General features: G+C 41.1%; 1 protein-coding gene across 9 annotated transcripts in view; it reads left to right on the top strand.

Annotated features, from left to right (window-relative positions):
• Nucleotides 1-20,890, top strand: part of LOC125882978 (pleckstrin homology domain-containing family A member 5-like) — a 603,488-nt gene that overhangs the window by 420,339 nt on the left and 162,259 nt on the right. For 8 of the 9 annotated variants that reach the window (XM_049567036.1, XM_049567037.1, XM_049567034.1 and 5 more), the window contains 2 exons: nt 5,356-5,471; nt 11,011-12,132. In XM_049567036.1, the coding sequence (XP_049422993.1) occupies nt 5,356-5,471; nt 11,011-12,132 (1,238 nt within the window). The remainder of the gene's footprint in view (nt 1-5,355; nt 5,472-11,010; nt 12,133-20,890) is intronic. The other variant, XM_049567042.1, reaches the window with a different exon arrangement.

Below are 20,890 nucleotides of genomic sequence, written 5' to 3'. Positions count from 1 at the left end.
CTTCATTTGAAACAAACTACATTATAGACTGTCCATTATTTATTAATCCCTCTGTGTGTTTATGTATTTACTTTTTATCTGCTCCGTTGTCTTTATAAAGTTAACATATCGCACCGTCATTTCAAACTCAACACTTGTTTCAAATTAAAAACCCCTTATAACCTCGCCTGAGAGAATCCCTCCATTTTCTAAATAGGCTTTTATTCTGAAACATTTGTCAGAACTTCCTGTGGAATTGTGTTGCTATGTGTGGTATTTATTCAGTTATGGGAAATCACGCTTTCAGTCTGAAAGCATCAGACTGCAGCTGACAGGGACGGCTAACAGCAGCAGCAAAGCTAACATCAGGACGTCATCTGTTAAAAGCCTCCCGTTGTTGGATACGACATGAAACTACTCCAGTTTGCTCAACCATGTTGTATCTAAGACATCCGCTGGAAAAAAAAAAAAAAATTTCACGTTGAAGAGACGGCGTTTTGGGTGGAGCGGTCGCTATGAATGTGGAGCTTGCTGTTTCTGTAGGTACACGTTTCCTGGGGACACCTGCCACGCCCCCTCCATTGTGACTGGCTAAAGCGCAGCATCGTTCAAACTCAAAACCACGCCCTCCCCCCCTCTCTAGTCGTCTTTCACATAGGGCTGCCGACAGATTCTACAGTGTAAATTGCAGAATCTGTCTTGAGAGATTAGGTGACTACAACAACATGTCGGCTGGCACATGAACAGACAGAGTTCTGGCAGTGACTCAAATAATAGTGAAAGTAATAAAAATAGGACAAGAATAACCCGATGACATCACACATGCCGTGAAAGATGACTGGGGATAATTGGTGAGTACCAGCATGTAGCATGTACCAGGCATAATGCAAGTCCTGAGTCTGAAATATGTCTGTCAGCGAGTCCTCCTCCACCTATTTAGACTCCATCGTAGACAATGGCAGCATTTCTCCGACCACGTAGCAAGCCACAAGCTCCGTGGCTTCTTTCAGACTGATAGGTTTAACGTTATCTCCGTTATTAGAACCAAAGACAGCCGTTGCTGTTTCGGAGCTGAAGGACCAGCGTTCTAAAAGTAACGGAAGTCTTGTTTGAAAATGTGAAGTATTTGATTACTCAAACAGCAAACTCACGCGTTAGGTTACTCGTTACTGCAAAAAGTGATCAAAGTACTCTAACGCGTTACAAAGTTACAAAGTAACACGTTATACCCAACTCTGATAATAATGATAATAAATGTAATAAATGTATGCAATATAGCATCTTTTACAGACATAAAATTCACAAAGCACAAAGCAACAAAAAGAAAGTAAAAGAAAAGACCATAAAGCATAAAGCAAATACAGGCTACTGAGGACCCAAAAAGAAACCCACTACGGAACAACCCCCAGACAATTTAGGGTGGGGCAAAGGCCATTTTAAAAAAAAAAAAAATGAAGAGGGTTTTTTTTTTTTTTCAAACATTTTAGAGGAGACTGCTGACTGTATGTATACCTGAAGGAAGGGAGTTCCATATTGTGGAAGCCACAACTTCAAAGGCAAGATCATCTTTTGTTTTGAGTGTGGAGCTAGGAACGGCCAGTTGGTCCTGGTCCGAAGATCTAGGAGACCTACTGACAATATAGGGATGGAGGTGATCACTAGTGTATTCAGGTGCCTGACTTTGGAGGGCTCTATAAGTATGTTAAAATGAATCTCAGACCTTATGGGAAGCCAATGAAAAAAAATAAAATGGGAGTGATGTGGGCTGACCTGCTGGACCTGGTTAACAGCCTAGCAGCAGGGTTTTAGATTATTTGAAGACAGTTCCAAGATGGTTTGTTCAGGCAAGTAAAAAGAGAGTAACAGTGGTCCAGTCAGGAGGACACAAAAGCATGGATAATCATCTCTTGTTCAGGTCGAGACACCACAGACCTGAGCTTTGCAATATTTCTTAGTTATACGAAACAAGTCAGTGATTTAACATAATGATCAAAATGCATGGCCTAATAAAAAATAACACTATGATTCCTAAAATTTGACCGCTCTGGAATGCTCTGAATGCTCTGGGCAACCTTTGAAGCTATACTATCTGATGTAATTATCAGAACCTCCATCTTGTCTGTGTTTTATTGTAAGTAGTTGTAGTTGTTGTTGTGTAGCATAACAGTGATATGATATACCTGAGAACTGGCTAATAATGTTTATAGGGATAGCCCAAAATTATTCAGTGGAGATTTAGTACAAAATTTGGGCAAAAAAATAATAATAATAATAAATTGGTGTCTCTTGCAACTAACAGAAAAGCCGGAAACAGCGCCATTAAATTTGGCATAGAGTCAGCAATAGAGTTGTTCTGTATACTAAAAGTGTTGCTGGTGTTTTAAATCTTAAGACGTTTTCCCTTCTCCATGCACCTTGAGAGTAGGTGAAGTTGTGTGGGGTAAAAGTGTTTGGTCACTTATTTAATTTTTTTTTCCATGGCCCTCACTTTTTGGCCCTAATAATTGAGAAACTCCAGTCTGACCAGAGAGGAGATGTATGGATTTTTTCACAAAGCAGTTTCATTCTCTTAAACATCTGTAACACAATGTACATGATGGTCGAAAAAACAGTTGTCTCCAGGAACAACAATAAGTGCATCGTGATGCAAACATCCAAGAGAGGTTAATTATCATTCAATCAATTAATTCAATCAATCAATCAATTTTATTTATAAAGCCCAATATCACAAATCACAATTTGCCTCACAGGGCTTTACAGCATACGACATCCCTCTGTCCTTAAGACCCTCACAGCGGATAAGGAAAAACTCCCCAAAATAACCCCTTTAACGGGGGAAAAAAAACAGTAGAAACCTCAGGAAGAGCAACTGAGGAGGGATCCCTCTTCCAGGACGGACAGACGTGCAATAGATGTCGTACAGAACAGATCAGCATAATAAATTAACAGTAATCCATATGACACAATGAGACAGAGAGAGAGAGAGAGAGAGAGAGAGAGAGAGATATGCAGGTAATGACAGTAGCTTACAACAACATTAATGAAAGTAATAATATTATAGTTCTGGTTACTGCGGTACAATATGTTGAAAGTATGTATTAATACCTGGCAGTATACATGTGTGACAATAATCATATGTGTATAATAACAGAAGAAGTATGACTAATGACTAATGATGGCAGCAGCAGCAGGAGGCATCTGGCGACCACGCAGCAGCACAACCACACACGTCACGCTGTCCAGGCACCGCCATGGTATGAGTTAATCTGAGAGACAGTGGAGCACAAAGGCTCCGGAGAAGAAGCCGAGTTAGTGACATCCAGAATGGCCGGGTTAGCTAGATGCAGTAATAGAATATGAGAGAGAGAGAGAGAGAGAGAGAGAGAGAGAAGGAGAGAAGGGGCCCGGTGTATTATAGAGGAGTCCTCCGGCAGACTAGGCCTAAGTCAGCCTAACTAAGGGCTGGTACAGGGCAAGCATGAGCCAGCCCTAACTATAAGCTTTATCAAAGAGGAAAGTCTTAAGTCTAGTCTTAAATGTGGAGACGGTGTCTGCCTCCCGGACCTTAACAGGAAGATGATTCCACAGGAGAGGAGCCTGATAGCTAAAGGCTCTGGCTCCCGATCTACTTTTGGAGATTTTAGGAACCATGAGTAACCCTGCGTTCTCAGAGCGCAGTGTTCTGGTGGGATAATATGGCACTATGAGCTCTCTAAGATATGACGGAGCTTGACCATTTAGAGCTTTATAAGTTAACAGTAGGATTTTAAATTCAATTCTGGATTTTACAGGGAGCCAGTGCAGAGAAGCTAAAACAGGAGAGATATGATCGCGTTTTTTAGTTCCTGTTAGTACACGTGCTGCTGCATTCTGAATTAGCTGGAGAGTTTTTAAGGACTTTCTAGAGCTACCTGATAATAGAGAGTTACAGTAATCCAGCCTTGAGGTAACAAAAGCGTGGACCAATTTTTCTGCATCTTTTCGGGTCAGGATAGGCCTAATTTTCGCAATATTACGCAGATGAAAAAATGCAGTCCGTGAGGTTTGCTTTAAATGAGAATTAAAAGACAAATCTTGATCAAATATTACTCCGAGGTTTCTTACGGTAGTGGCAGAGGCCAGAGCAATGCCAATCATTCTCTCTGAGATGTTTGTATCACCACCTCCATTATGTCCTTAGCATATTGATGATGGATAATCCCACATGAAAAGCAGAAAACATTTTTCTTATGCTGTGTGTGTTTTAAAATATGTGCACTGCTGATGTGAGAATCTTCAAAACAATGCTATACTATGTGCCCTTGAGTAAAAGTGCTTCATCCAGTGCCATTTTCCTGCTGTTGCGTTCAACCGGTAAAAATATGGACAGTGACTCTCTACCACTGCAACCCTGCAGGAGGGTGCATTATCCTGAAATTCTGTCAATGTGATTCAAGCATGCTGCCACCTAGCGTCTACATTTATGAAGTACAGCCCACATGTATTACCCCTACTACCGCCGCTGCGTCACAGCCTTAAAACAGTAAAAACAGATAAAAGGAGATTTGAGGCAGGCTATTTTTAGGGCACCTTTTCTAGCTCCTTTCCCGAGTAGGGTGAGCAGAGCAGATCCTACATAGGGCTGCTCAATTGCAGGTGCAACTACCGAAGGGCTCTTTCTGCCTCAGTAGAATTTAGCACCCACTGCCTGATATGCTGGACCAATTTTAAAAACTGTTGTTTCCATTAGTCGCTTACAGACAAAAAACAATGAATAATAGGGTCTAGGTTGAAAACAGTAAAGTAACTCTTTAATACAGACATGAGATTATTTTCCAAAATGTTTAACTGTTCCTTTGAGGTTGCAATTCAGTCACAGTGAACTTAATTTCCTCCTTAGTTTATGCAGTGAAAACTGAAGAGTAAGGACTTGAATATTGGAGATAGTGTACAGAGACCCACTACTCCACATGCACAGCATAATAAAACAAACACTGTACACACACAGGAAGGTTTTAGTTAGGCAGCTCAGTGTCAGTCTTGTTTATTCAGTTTTACTTCTTGCCAACATACAGAGGAGCCTTGAAGACTTTCACCCTTCTGTGTTTTCACACTTGAGCTGTAACACACATGGAGAGACAGGCAGGAGGCACACACACACACACACACACACACACACACACACACACACACACACACACACACATTCCTGCTGTACACAAAATCCTACTCTTCTGCCAACAGGGATGATGTAAAGATGCAAAGATCTGGTATCTCAAGGTCACCATCACACTGCTGTTTCATCCTCTCCTCTCTCTACCTGTGTCTCCTCCCACTCCTCCTCCTATTTATCTCCCTCTCACTGTCAATACCTCCCCTCCCTCCCTACACTGCTAGGCCACTCACCCAAACATGCGGACGTATTATTTCTGCACTGACACAGCCAAAGAGATGGAGTCCTGGATGAAAGTCATGACAGATGCTGCCCTCGTCCACACTGAACCAGTCAGAAGGTGGGTATTCACCACGGTGACATGCCCACACACAGATGGTTGAAAAAAGGAAATTTAAGTCACCAGGGTGAAACATATATTCATATTCACCAGATTAGAGAATTATAATATGCATGCAGTATTTCATCATGTTTCTAGAGTCCCTCTAAATGCCTCTAAAAGCGCCTACTTAAGAGTTTCCTCTTATTCATGAAGACAGGAGCCAGCCCCTTAACTAAGGGATGGACAAAGTTGAGCTTGTTGTCATGGATGATATTGTGTTTTAAAAAGAAGCTTAGCATATTCACAATTGATCATTTTCATTGAGCAGCAGAACCATAATTTAAAAGGGAAGAACGAGTGAAGCGAATTTAAAAAACAGCCAAATAACCCTGTGAGTGTGAGTGTGTGTTTCCTTCTGTCCGCAGCTAATTTTGCAAACTACTGGACTAATCAGCCTAATATTTTGTTTGCATATGTATTTCAAAAACCTGTTTTGACTGTTTTATACCTTCACTGACTCCTCACTCCTCTTGCCTAGCCGGTAGGGGCTGGCAGTTCTCCAGAAATCACAATCCTTACCATCCATTGCAAGACACATTTTGGCCTTCATCATGGCTTAAAACTTACATCCACAGAAAAGTTTGGTGTCATTTGGAGTCAAGGCATCTGCAAATTACTTTCATACTCAATGTGTTATGATCCACTAAAGCTGGGCATGATACGAGATGAGGTAGTCACCATTTTTGTTGTTTTCACATTCATCTTTACTGTGAGGGAACCAGGAGGTAACAAGGTTTTGTTCCGTCCTCTGTACTGCATCATACCACACCGGGAGTGTTTCAGAGGCAGAGTGTTTGCCTGCCTGATTTTGTAGACTTGCAGATTTTGTTGATTTGGTCATTTTTCCATGATATCCATGCTTCTACCATAAGTAAAAAAAAGTATCTTAAGAACGCCTTTGAGGGGATTTTTACTACTCTACTCGGACTCAACAAAAAAATGATTTTGGTGGTCAACAGCCAAGATCAGTGTGACCTTGCGTCTGACTCATTCTTATGAACACAATATCTGAAGACACAAACATCCATTTGGACTTTGGTGGTCAAAGGTCAAAGGTCATTGTGACTTCACACAATAGGTTTTTGGCCATAACTCATGAATTCTTGTGCTGATTATGACAAAACTTCACACAAATATCTAATAGTATATGACGAAGTGATGATGTTTTATGTCCATAAGTTTAACTCCTGTGACCAAAAAGTCAGCTTCGCTGTGACATCATAATGTTCCGCATAAAACACTTTTCTGGCCATTATTCAATGTCATATCTCAGGAACAGAAGGGGAGACATTTTAGTCTGATACTTGACGCTAATCTTGGGTGTCCACCTTGAAACTGTGCTGATTGTATAGATCCTCTGTGTGTAATACATCCATGTTTTTACAGACATGGATGTAAAATTTAAGAAAACCACGGGGCTGTAGTTCTAGTTTGGTTTGTTTTAATTGTGTTTATTGCTATTATTTCCTACTTTGTTGTGCTGTAGCCTACAGACATAGTTAATATAAGTCCAATTATGAACAAAATGGGTCAAAGATTTGTGGCTGTGTTTTAGTCATCACAATACATCCTCATAATTATATTATACCTGTATTTCACATACAGTGGTTGTTAGCAGAAGAAATTGATCTGCTCTATGCAATGCACCGCAGCTTTGTCAAAAATAGATAAGGTGTGTATTTTTATTAGTTTCTGGGACACTTCTATAGCCAGGGGTGATTGCTCTGAGACAACAAGGGAGGCTGAACTTCCCCTAATATTTCATAGAAGAAATGGTCAAATATGCACTATTAAATTTACATTAAAATAAGAATTTACATTGTATTAAATGTGTGCTAGGATGTGTTTCACATTATGATTATGATGTTCAAACGTCAGCTGTTTATCACCAGTTTTCAAACGCGACCTCCCTATCATACATTCTCGTGTCAGCACGGTGGACGCGGAGCCTCCAAGCATTCCTATGAGACGGGCCAGTGTTAAGGTGCTGCTCCTTTCAGGGAAACTTATTTTGAGAGAAAATCAGTTCTGGTGGTGTAGACACAGTTCAGGTGTTTAAACACATCTGAAAATCTTTGAGGTGTGTTTTGCTGTGGTTCTGTGGCATGAGTGTGGTTGAAAAACGGCTTCAATTAAATGTTCCTTTTATAAATTACTGTCTCGCTACAATGTGATAAATTTTATGATGTAAACTTAAAGTGAGCATCCCCTGTTTGAAAGACCAGCAGCCACCACTGTCTAAAGCGTGCTACGTCACGTCTTCTAAAATTACAAGAATTGTCCGGAGTGACTGCGATCAGCTCAAGCAGCAGCCTGGCAGAAATCTTCACTCTACTGAGTGCACTTTTCCAGTTTTAAATTCAATTTTCCTCTCAAGTTATAACACACACCTCTGTCCAAGAACTTTTTTGTATCTTGCCAGGAAGTAAATTATTTCTTGCTTCACACATTGTTTGTGCAGTTTTAAACTAATTAAATTGTTAGTGTGCTCCTGATATCCAACATAGTGTAGTCCTTATGGCTGTTTTTGTAGTATGCATAATGATTGTACGGTGCTTTTCTAAGTGTTGCCCTGTACCTCCACACACTCATTAAGATATGATAATATAAGTGAATTCAGCATTTTTCTTTGTCAGGTGTTTGTCGATACATTTGTTTTCCTCTGTTTTGAGCAGTCCATGTTTTTGTTTTCTGTTCACAAAGTGAACTATTATGGCTGTTTGTTTTTTTGTTGTTGTCTTTTTTTTATTCTGAGGGAGAGGGTGGGACATCTCAATGTCACTGTTGCCCATGAAATTGCCTTTGTTACGGAAGGGAGCAATTACCTGTTGCTCCAGGGAGTCCAGATCAGGCTTGGTGGGCTGTCCACTGTACCTAGTACCCGCCTGGGCATAAGACTGGAACCTAGTCTCCAACCAAAGACAATGATGTTGTTCATGCATGTATACTGCTCCAGGTCTGCCACTCCAAGAAGGCCATCCTTTTATCGTTTTCAGCATTTTGTCTTCCCAGCTCCTTAACGTTCCTCCTAAAATCTACTTTTATTTTATGCTGCTTTGAGATAGTTGCAATTACTCCTCTAGTAAACTTGAGCAATTTCTTTCTTTCCTCAATCTCATCATCCACAGTTGCCATGCCATGCACAGTAGGAAGAATTACAGCAGCCACCACATGCAGTGACACAGCTAAGGCTAAGCTAACAAGCCAGGCTAGCTAGCATGCTCACCAGCTTCTTCTTTTAAGTCAGTATTCCACAACCATTGTTAGTCAGGCAATGGTAAAGCTTAATCCTGTTGTTGAAACACTGAGGTTCGAAATCCAAATTAGTTGTCTTTCGCGAAAATACTGTCAAAATGTTATGGATGAGAGGCATGGAAAAACACAGATACAGCAACACAACTGCAAGGAACTATAGGAAAGTATAATAATTAAACATTCTGCTGTAGACTATAGTAGTGTCAGCCTGTTTGATTCATGCATATTGTACCTGAATTCAGAGCTATTTTGATTTATTGTTGGCCCCCTTTTCACTAAATTAGCTCTAATTCTTGGAACAGTTCTGTTTAGGATTCTTGTAACTTTGGTGCTATACAGTGAACCAGCTTGCGTTTCCACTAGTTTTGCGCTGAACCATCGTAATCAAGAATGCGTCATCAATAGAGAGCATTGAAGAAAGCACAACCAAAGTAGTGGCAATTTTATGGATTACATTGATTACCTGCTAGTTCCTAGCCAACATTTTTATGTGGGGCCCATGTAGTTAGTAAATGGGCTGAAAAATGCTCTATATAGGACTGTCCACAGGTTCCACTTGGGCCTTGTGACATTTGCCCACATGGGTGGGTTTACCCGAGTGGGCCTCAGATATGATGCCCATTTCAGACCCATACGTCCTTTTTACTCAGGCAGCCGTAGCATGACCCATGTGGGGCCCACTTGGGCAAACCCATCCATGTGGGCAGATTGAATGGGGCCAATATGGAACACATGGACAATCCAATATAGGGTCCATTTACTACCCACTTGAGCCCCACATACAAATGTTGGCTGGGTTTTTGTTCTTTCATTACAGATATAAGTTTTACCCAAAAAACAAGATTGGACTAACAATTAATATGACCACTGCATACTCTTTTTTTTTGTTGTTGTTGTCTTTTTTATGACGATTCCTCACTTGACTTCTCTGCTGTTGCCACCTTCATCCTCTCTTTGCAACCTGTAGAATATGACAAGCCCACTAATGTCATGATGGCTCAGACTTAAGGTCAAGGCGAACCTGCAATGTTTTTTCAGCTGCGAACCAACATTTCAGTTTCTGAACCATTTTATTTTTGGTTGAAATGCTTGGAACTGTAAAGAGTAGTTGCAGGATCCTGAATGGAAGTAGCTCCATGTTGGTGGGAAAGGGGTTGTTGAAGGCATTTGTATATTTTCAGATAGTGGTCAATTGTCAATTGTTTATTGCCCATCTATCAGTCCCAATCTTGCGATCGCAATAATTAATGCAAATTCAACGAAAGTCCGCAATATTTGTGGGGGCTTGCAATTTTTCAAAAGTCCCGCGATTTTTCCGCGTTTTTCCGCATTTTCCTGCTGACCAGAAGTCGTCACACATGCAGCGTCATTTGAAACGTCATCAGGCGCGTTATCAAATCTCGCTAATGCTATTGCAGTATGGAGAAATGCTCTGTATTGACATAAGAATTTGCACTGTTTAAATGCATACAATATGTGTTGAATTTATTATGTTTACAGAAGATGTAGCTTACATGTTGTTTTACAGTCACATTGTCTGGTTTTAGAGCTACAATATTCACTCAGGATTTTTTGCAACATTATTGGAGTACATGTTTTGAAAAGAATTGAATAAAACTAAAGAGAACTACAAAAAAACATTTGCAGTTATTTTTGTAATATTCAGTATGATTATTATAGCAAGTGATTACATGACTTGTTTTTTTTGGTGGTAGTAGTTTAAAAAAAATCATATTTTGTCATTAGCCATAATTTTTGTCATTTGCCACAATTTCCTGAAAAAAATATCACATAAAAATGCTACAATTTTTATCGCAATTTTTGTCAAAATTGGCCGCAAATTCAAGGGGTTTTTTTGCCACGAGATCCTGGAGGGAGTGATCTATACAATTATCCAGTGTTTCCAGCGAGTGTAACACTGCAGTAGATATTCACAAGTTTAAAATCTTGGGTATAATAATATGGGTATAATATAAAGTTATTCCTATAGGAGCGGCCATAATTCTTCACTGTTGTCATCCCAGTGTCCTGTAGGAACTAAATCCCTCCTGCACTGTCACAGGTGTCTCACAGAGATAAGAAACTTCTCAGAAGTGAAAGGCATGAAGGGAAGGGTGACAGAGAAAGAGGGTCTGTCAGACAAACACAAGACTTCTGACACCCAAGTTATCTTTGACATATCTTAGAGAACTTTACTCTTTCCTTTCCTCTTTGGCATATTCTTCTCTTTCTTTCTCCCCAGACTGGACAAGTTGAAAGTGGATCAGCGGACACCTCAGGAGATGAACAACTTACTGAACCACAGAGTCCTAACCCGGCCCGAGATCCAGAACAATGAGCGCAACCGTGAGCCTGCGCGACAACACTCACTATCCCGAGTTGATGACAAACGGCAAAAAGACCTAGAGAAACACAACTGTCAGAGAGAGCATGAGTACTACACCTTACAGAGAGATGGTGAGAGGTACTCCCTGAAGAAAGAGGGTGTGAGCTACATGCTTCAGAAGGATGGAGAGAGGTATCTCCTTCACAAAGATGGAGAGAAGTACATGCTGCAAAAAGACAGGGAGAAACCCTCGCTGCAAAAAGAGGAGGAGGTTTATGCAATTCACAGGGATCTGGAGAGGTATGCTGTTGAGAAGGTGGATGAAAAGTGCACTGTGACGCCAACAGAGGAGAAATACGCTCCACCTAAAGATGGAGAGAAGTACCTGCTCACGAAGGATGGAGAAAAATATGCACTGCAGAAAGTAGGAGACAGGCACACACTTCAGAAAGGTGGACAGAAATATGCTCCCCAGAAAGAGGTGAAGAGACAGCTGTCACTAAAGGAGACAGAGAGGTATGGCATACAGAGGGAGACAGAGAGTAAATATGGTACCATCCAAGTTGTAGACAAATACGGCACTCTGAAGGAGGTAAGGAAATACAGTACACTACGAGAAGGGGATAAATACACTGCTCTCAGAGACACAGGGAAGTATGCTACAATCCGCAGCGGGGATAAATATGGCCTTCAGAGAGACCCAAGTGCAGATAGGTCTCTGACTAAAATAAGCAGCATCAAGCTGCAGCCAGCTCAGGCTGCCGCCATTGCAGCTGCAGTGTCTGCATCTCGTCAGGGCCAGGCCAACCTCAGTGTCCAAAGCCCTGCACAGGTCAATGGCTCAGGGTCTACAGCAGGGGAGCAGACTGGGGACTGCAGCTCAGCAGAGGTGGACAGCAGTCTGACCACGGGTCCAGGAAAATCCCCTGCTCCAGTCCAGGAGCCAGAGAAAGGCCTGTCCAGGACCAACTCCATGCAGCAGCTGGAACACTGGGTCCGCACACACAGGACAAGAGGACTGGATGATGACACAAGGAGGTGAGACTCAGTGACCATTTGGCCACATGTGCAGGGCTTAAAGTACTGATGATATTTTTGTAGATTTCCGGCTTGACGGACATTTCTAGTATTTTTTTATTTTATTTTTTTGTGGCAACAACTTGGCATAAGTTAGCATTTAACGAATCTTCTGATTTTCAGCGAAGCACAAAGGTAGTTCCACCAATAGTATAGTGTTATCAAACTCAGCTGGCCAATAAGAGCTGAGTGGGGAGGGTCTAAAAACAGCATGTACACACACACACACGGACACACGGACACACAGGCTGCATCCGAAAGGCCAAGTAGTATGGATTGTAGTAGACCTAATTAGTATGTACTATGTCCGAAACCATAGTAGGGAGGAGTAGTATGCTACCACCCCTACTAAACACGCCTACATTGTAGTATGATGGCAGAGCATACTGCAGGACTACTACTACCCAAAATGCACCACGGGCTTCTTCTTCGTCTTCTACTTCATTGTAGACGTTGCATGGCATGTTACCGCCATCATCAGTCTCCTATTTAAATGCAACATGCAACAAGCTAAAGATTTCAGTTGCACAAATATACAATTATCAACACATCAACACACACAGTTTTCATTGGTCGAAAATGTATTTCTGCTATTATGATTATGAACAAAGTGGTCTGTTTTATACCGGTATAAAGTTAGTTTGATATTGGACATTCACATTCATTTGACATTCAAAAGACAACAACAAACAACAATAATAAAATAAATAATGATAATAATGAATACTAGTACTGTTAAAACAAATGATGATTAAGTTTGGCATAATGAAAGTACATCATGGCAGAGCAGTTTTATTGGATGTCATTGTACTGTGTGAGGTGACAGGTGTTCAAAGTGACTCAGCCTACACACATGACAGAATGGAAATGCTGTATCTAGATATTGATATTCAATGAACTAATCACTTGATTGAAACATGATGTTAGCATTGTGACACTTATGAGAAGTGATGATGGTTGTCATCACCATAACAGGTTGGATTATTTCAAAAACAATATAAAGGATCTTCAAAGTGCAAAGGTTAAGTTTTTGAGTGTGGCATGTCATGTCATTGCTTACCTGTGGCAGTGAATTAATTATTATGTGCAAAAGGAGGCGTCTGCGAGCTCTGGCTTGCCTCGCATTTTGCATGTTGAGAAGCATGAGAGAGCTTGCAGACATGTTGCTGGTGGGTAGAGTGGCCAGCTTCATTTTTGGGCAATTTCAATAGTCACAGGTGCGTTCAGATTTTGGTGCAGTACCTCTGCTCTGCCAGCAGATGGAGTGCCTACGAAAGCACCCCATCTGCTGGCTTGGCTGAGGTACTGCACCAAAATCCACATGTGCAGTACCTCTGCTCTGCCAGCAGATGGAGTGTTTTCCCACCAATCTTTTGGTATGTCCGAATGGACCCAACTTGTTTAGTAGGTAGGCGTAGTATCTAGTGGTAGTACGTAGTAGTAGTATGCTATATGCCAGTGGGCCTTTTCGGACGCAGCCACGGACAGGGTTTCAACACACACTACTTCCAGGCACATGTTGTTTAGGTGTCCGTAACAGCCTGATATCCAAATGAGTGTGGGTGAATGTGCAACAGAAATGGACAATTGAACTGCGTTTGAATGATTATCTTGTGTTTGCTTGACCGCCAGCTATCGGACAATAAGAGGAAACAGCATGCCGTGCAGTGTTTCCCCTATATGCCACTAGCAGCGGTGTACCGCCGCTCCTGAAATATCACTGCTGCTGCTGATATTTTTTCCCGTCTTAGCGCTTTAATCGTTATTATTTGGTGCTATGGACGCTTCATATCCAGGTCAATTCACACACTTGTGAGTAAAGCATATAAGAGGAGAGGAGAGGGCTCCGCCTTACCTCTTAATAAACTAAAGTCATATTATTTTGCGCGATGGAAGCTTCATATAATAACATAACAGTATACTGTTTATGGTGTTATGCCATCGTGTAATTTCTGTCTCTACATGGTCACGCGTTAACAGTTCTCCTCTGCTCTCTGTATCCACCACACACACAGGTGAGCATGCTGGAGCGCGGCTTGGGCCGCATTTTCCTGAACAAACTTGATCCCGAGAACGGTGCAGTTTGTCAGCTGACATAATTATTGTTATGGACTGTGTAAATAACCGTCAAAGGACTGCACAAGCTGCTCGCACAGCAGCACAGCACGGCACTCCTTTGGTGCTGAGTTTGTGTGGCGTTCAGGCGTTGTTGCATAAGTAACAAATTCCAGCACTTAAAAAGTCACTTGACATGCTGCTGTTTTGTGCTATGACCTATTTACTTTTATTATGTTCAATAAAATTGTATTTTCCTAAATCTTGAGACACCTCATATGTAAATTAGACAGACATTTCACCTGCTCATTACTGTGCACAAATGTACTGTGTGTACTTAGTCCTAAAGAGCCCTTCTGGTGCCAGTAGATACATAGAAACATCCCAGCAGGCTGTGCTTTGCAAGCATACAAAAAAGGTTTCACACATGTGAAAATGATTTTTCATGCGTGTGCTTCACCTCCGCTGCTACAACTCCAACACTGGGGAAACACACGTAGATGCGGTAGGTTTTAGTTTTCAGGCTCAGGAAAATTTTTCACTTTAAGCCCTGCATGTGCATGTGTGCTTTTGTAATGGTACCGTTACTTTTGGAGCCATTTGGCGTTTTACAGTGCCAAAATGAGGGCTTTGTGCATAATGAGGTCATACTGTCCACTTGTTCTTGTTTCAGGAAATTTCTCAAACTTTGTAGTTTCTGTATCTTCAAATGTTACCCCACTACATTTATCTTTAAGTTAAATTTTTTATAAATATTCATCAGGCAAAAATAGCTGAAGCAATTGTAACCAAGCTTAATGCACATGTGCAGATGCTTTGTCCTAGCTTTGCTAAATAGTCTTGGGATATTCTGCCACTAGGTACCACAAATGCAAAAAATTTTTATCTCATAATTAGGTATATGGATTAATACGAAATTCAGTTTGCACCCTCTAGGGTCATTACTCAGTTGATTCATAAAATTTGGTAATGATTGCCTAAAGTGGGTGTGGCTTACAATAAATCAATCAGCAGGGGTTCTGAATCTTTGCATTTTCCAGGATAACTTTTGACACTTTCACATAGTAGGACTATTTGTGTATAAATTAGTAGACATGGGATTCAATCCAGATCTTGAACAGAACAAAAATTCAGTACAATTATAGTCATTTAAAACACATTTTCAACAGAAGGTCATAAGCCATAACAAATGTTTCTGAAAATAGATTTCTGTATGTCAAAAGAGCATCAGGATATAGTGATAATCACCATGAATCAGTTTAAATAGTTTTGCTTTGAGTGTTGCAGTGATGGATGTGCCAAGAATGGACTGGGTTATTGCAGGTGGTGCAGTAAGCACATCCTCTTAAGTGCCTTTTTCCACTGTTTTTGTTGAACAACTACTTTAGGTCCTGGGCAGTGCCAGCCCGTGGCATAGGCAGTGTAGGTGAATGCTAGTCTGGGGCCGTTAGTGGCCGTTTTGGTAAGGAACCGGAACCAGGGTGAGTGAGACAGGATCTGGAATTTGATGGATGCGCCTTTCTGTCAAAATAAAAGCACCAAGCTAATAAAAATGTGGTGAAACTTTAATTTAAAGAATATAATTTACAAGAAAAGCCCCAAGCCATTAAGTTAATCGATTTTCTTACACCACTCATCACCCCAAATCGATGGTGTGCCAGAATTTAAAGTTTTACTTTGGTGAACACTTTTACTTTGGTGAATTTGGTGAATTCCGCATCCGCTCTCTAGACCAGAACCAGAATCCAGACAAAATTCAGAGTGAATAGAAACGCGAGGCTAGGTGAATGCCAAGGGTGGCGTCATCCATAGGGAGGGCCACAAATGGAGGAAGAAAAAAAAATCAAAATGTTTGTCTATTTTGTACTATTTTTTTTACGAACACTGTTACTACTCTTTCTTTTTTAATTAATACACAAGGCCACAACAATGGAACTATATAGCAAGACCTGCTAAATAATAGAGAGGCCTTTTTTCTGGGTTCCTGCCACCCTGGCCCAGCTACTTACATTTTACCTGCTCTCTGGGGGAGATGGGCGAGTTATCTGATGTCACGTGAACCCTGAAACACACTGTATCGCTATAATGTCAAAACGACAAAAGCTCTCTGGTGCCCGCTCAACTACCGCTATGCTACTGAGAAGAGTGTATGTGGAGAGAAAATGGCAGGAACAGAGCTAGTTATCATTACCTGTACGCAGGCAGTGGAAGCAACCAACAGCTTAGTGAGGTTGCACTGATTTACACTGTGAAGTGTTCAAGCTCTATTAAGGAAAATTTAGTACTGGGCAAAGGTAAATTATAATGTTTTCATAATGTGTTCACTTTAATCTTGTTAAATGTAGCTTTTTGTGAGAAACTTGAATAAATCCAGCTGTTTGAAGGAGAAATGTGTTGATGTTTTCACAGCACTATAAAATAGGTACTAGAGAGGGAATTATGATGTATCATACAAAGTAAAAAGGCTTTTTGCTTATTTTAAAGATGTTTTTCATGTGAAAGACAGTTATGTTAAAGGTTGTTTCATAAATGTGTATCATTGAGTTTTTGCTCATTCAAAGGTTGTGTGATGAAGGACTGAATGACTTTAAACACCTCATTTTTTAATAGTATAGATTTCTGTGCTGCTCTTGTGAAACAAGAGAGGACTACATAACAACAAAAAAACTAAAGAAACACCAATATTAAAGCATCGCTATTGGCTATTGGTGATGTTGTTGTTTTGAACATTGGTGTGAGTATTGGTGCAGCCAGGGGCGGAAATCCCGGGGGGGACGGGGGGACATGACTCCCCCTTCAGTAAAGCTGTACCCCCCTAGAATAATTTGAGACACAATTAATAATTTTTTAACAATACAGTAGTATTTATTAAAAGCACAATGTAAGCGGTGCTCATTATAAAAGCGCAATAATGTGCTATTTAAATCTTAAAAGATTTAGTCCCCCCCTCCCATTCCTAGTAGTGGTATATCCCACACTCTTTCCAATGGGCGGGGCTAGCAGCCATTAGTAATTGGCAGCAGTTGCAGCTTGTGGCTGGACCCGGCTGCCCACATTGCACGGGGTAAGATGTACACTCACACAGATACAGTTTAACTTACACAAGTTACAACACATCCCATTTACTGTTACAACAAGCCCCAGGCCCAGGCTGATAATATAAACTGTCTGCAACATTTCTCCTGCATTCTTCAAAAGCCAGAGTTTAGTGATAGAGAGGACAAGAGAGAAAGAAGAGGGAGAGGACAGGACAAGAGCAGTCAGTGACGGAGCGGCTCATAGTTAATATCTGTAGGCTCTCCACCTGTCAGTGAGACACACATGACAGACGTGCAGTTTAACTGACGAGGAGCGGCCATTACGCGTGATTATTACGCATGGTTTTGAGGTGCGCAGCGGCAGATCTCACAGCACACTGTTTATAAACCAGTTCACCAATTTAATTGCAGGAAATGTTTATCTTACTGCCGGTAAAAAAAATGAAAAAAACAAACAAAACGGTTTGCTCCTGCAGTCAGCAAGAGACTAATTCCATTCCACACACCTGAGCCAGATGAAAAAGAGGGAGAGAAGGAGAGAGATCGAGTTTCTGTCTTTGATGAAGCCTTATCCTTATTGTTTTGCTGCTATTAAACAATGAGAGACATGTTTTCTCTGCTTACTTAATAGCATAAATATTAACACTACTGTGCACGGGGAGACAGAGACCTGCTCTGCTCCAGACACACTCAGCACCTTGGACAGCACGGCGCACCTGACTGTTGTCGTTGTGTACATGTTAATTTGATTTCAGTCATTTTGTTTTAAATCTGGACATGTGCAGGTGGACTCAGCCAGTGCTAACAAAGGTCCTATGCCTGCCTGTTGGAGAGATAGAGAAAAGATTAAAGCGTCAAATTGCGGTAAAAGATGCTGTATAAAAAACAGGCTACAACTTTTTTTCCTTGTCCCCCCCTGGAATTATTCTCTAAAATTGTATTGTTTATTGTCCCCCCCAACTATGAAATGGGATTTTCTCCCCTGGGCGCAGCGTTTCAAAATTGCAGCATCACTAGTTCAATTAGAAAGTCAGTTTGTACACTTCATTATTATTTTACAATGTAATATGTAAGTGTTGAAAAGAAAATTGTAGAGAAAAAAAGTGCGAATTCCAACCCTACACTCTCTCATTCATGTTTTGTATACACATTCTTTCTTTGCTACAAACTCAAGTTAACCTCAAGAACTCAAGATTTAAAACCTTTTTTATGCCTCTGGACCAGCAATAGCTGTGGCAAAAGGCATTATGTTTTCAGGTTGTCCATCTGTCTGTACATACATACATCCCATTCCTCTGAACACGATATCAGAGATATTGGATAAAGGAGATACCCCACCGTAGGCTTATCCAATGTTAAGAAAACGGTTACTCTTCCTGTCTCCTAAGTGGGCGTGGTTAGCTCTCTCTCCAATCAGAGCCTGTTCTCCCTCAATTTTCACTGACGACAATACATTCAGAACTGCCGCAAGTCTCCTACAGGGGCGTGGCGCTGATGTCACTGAATCAGGAAGTGAGCTGAGTGGGGTATCTCGCTTTATCCAATATCTCTGACAATACCTCAAAGAACACCTTCATGGAATTTCTTCAAATTTGGCACAAATGTCCACTTGGACTCAATGATTAACTGAATAGTTATTGGTGGTCAAAGGTCAAGGTTATTTTGACCTTGTCTGTCTTGTGAACATGATATCTCAAGAATGCCCTGACGAGATTTCTTCAAATTTTGGCACATATGTTCACTTGGATTCAAGGATGACATGATTTGATTTTGGTGGTCAAAGGATCAAAGGTCAAGGTTAGGATGATCTTGCATCCATCTCATGCTCGTGAATGCAGTACCTCAAGAACAGCTTGGGAGAATTACTTTAATTTTGGCGACAACATCTACTTGTATTCAACGATGAACTGATTAGATTTCTGGTGGTCATAGGTCAAAGGTCACTGTGACCTCACAAAACAAGTGTTTAGCCAGAACTCAAGAATTCTTATCCTAATTATAAAAAAAACTTCACTCAAATGTCTAATAGGATAAAATGATGAAGGGATAATTTTATATCTAAGATGTCAAAGGTCAGCTTCACCACGACATCATAATGTTCCGCATAAAATGCTTCTCTGGTCATTATTCAGTGTCGTATTTCAGGAACAGAAGGGTAGACATTTGGTCAGATACTGAATTGGTGACACTAATCTTGGGTGTCCACCTTGAAACTGTGCTGATTATATAGAGCTTCTGTGTGTAAAGCATCCATGTTTTCACAGACATGGATGTAAACTGTCAGACAAACTTGACTGGTGTACAGATGCATACAACAGCAGGGCGATAATTCACAACAGCAGGGCATTAATTCTAGTTTCATCTCTTTCCAATCATTCCCCATGTATCTTCCTTCATCCTTGCTCCAACCTTGCAGACCAGAGGAAGCTGAAAGCCCTCTTTGTAACCATAGATGTGTATCTCATTTGATAACACTGGCGTTTAACTGCTGAGAAACACAGAGAAACAGATGTAAAGAGCACAGATGCACCCCTCTCCTTCTACTGCCATAAATAAGTCATGGAAATGAGACTGTAATGAGAGCAGAGCGCGCTGACTGCTGCCAAGCCATATTTGTCATTTTTATCAGCCCTTGGTGCAAAGGAGGAAAATAGAGTTACATTTTTGTAGGACTGATTGCTATTGTTGTTAACACCATGTCCTACTAACAGCCATATTATTTGAGTGTGCCAAGTGGTGGTACAGTAGTGATTGAACTTCTGGTTCTGGTGATACACAGGCAGCAGCCAGCAATAGTTTCTCTCTTTCCTTTCCTACTCGTTCATTAAAGTGGAAACAGACAACTGCATGCATCATCATGCTGCTACATGAAGTCATGGCGATTGTCTACTGAAATTGGTTATGAACTGCTGTCAGTTTAAGCTCCGATGACAAGCACACACAAATTCACAGGTAACAACACTGGAGATGGCTTATTAGACATAAGACACTTTATTGTTATTGTAGATGTACAACAAAATTCAACATATTCTCACTCTGACCTTATCACATATCAACGTTTGGTCATGGACTTTCCACGTCGACATATGACGTGTAAGGTACCCTTGGTGCGTTGGTTGCTGACACTCTGGGACACACTGGCTACGGTTACATGATGGCTTCTCATTCGGAATGAAATGAATCTGAATGAAATCATTCGGAATTAAAGTGTTTCCAGGTAGTTTACATGGGAAATATTAATTCCGAATGAGGGTTTACATGGGAGATCAGTTCAATCGCCTTTATTCAGGTCTGCGCAAGGTTTGGGGCAGGGAAGGTTTGATTGGATGTTACGTGTTTACGTTTACCGGAAGAAAACACTGTAGTCCTCACTCCGGATAACAAGATGCTTGATGACGCCGTTATTAGTGCCTTTTTCGGGCGAGTTTTGCTTATATTCTTAAAGCAACAGTACGACATCAACCTTGTTCTGCTAATGCTTCATCTGTTGAGGAGGAGAAGGGAGGCAGAAGACCGTGCTGTGGCGAATGGAAACCGGTGAGCGCAACGAGTCCGACTGCTCTAGCTCAGCCTGTTGCTATGCAGCCCGTTGCTATGCGCGCTATATACGTCATCGCACCAGAAGG

The sequence above is a fragment of the Epinephelus fuscoguttatus genome, linkage group LG22, assembly GCF_011397635.1.
Source record: "Epinephelus fuscoguttatus linkage group LG22, E.fuscoguttatus.final_Chr_v1".
In the NCBI taxonomy this organism is placed as follows: Eukaryota; Metazoa; Chordata; class Actinopteri; order Perciformes; family Serranidae; genus Epinephelus; species Epinephelus fuscoguttatus.
Note: the sequence above shows the minus strand (reverse complement) of the source record. Positions and strands in the feature narration are given on the sequence as shown.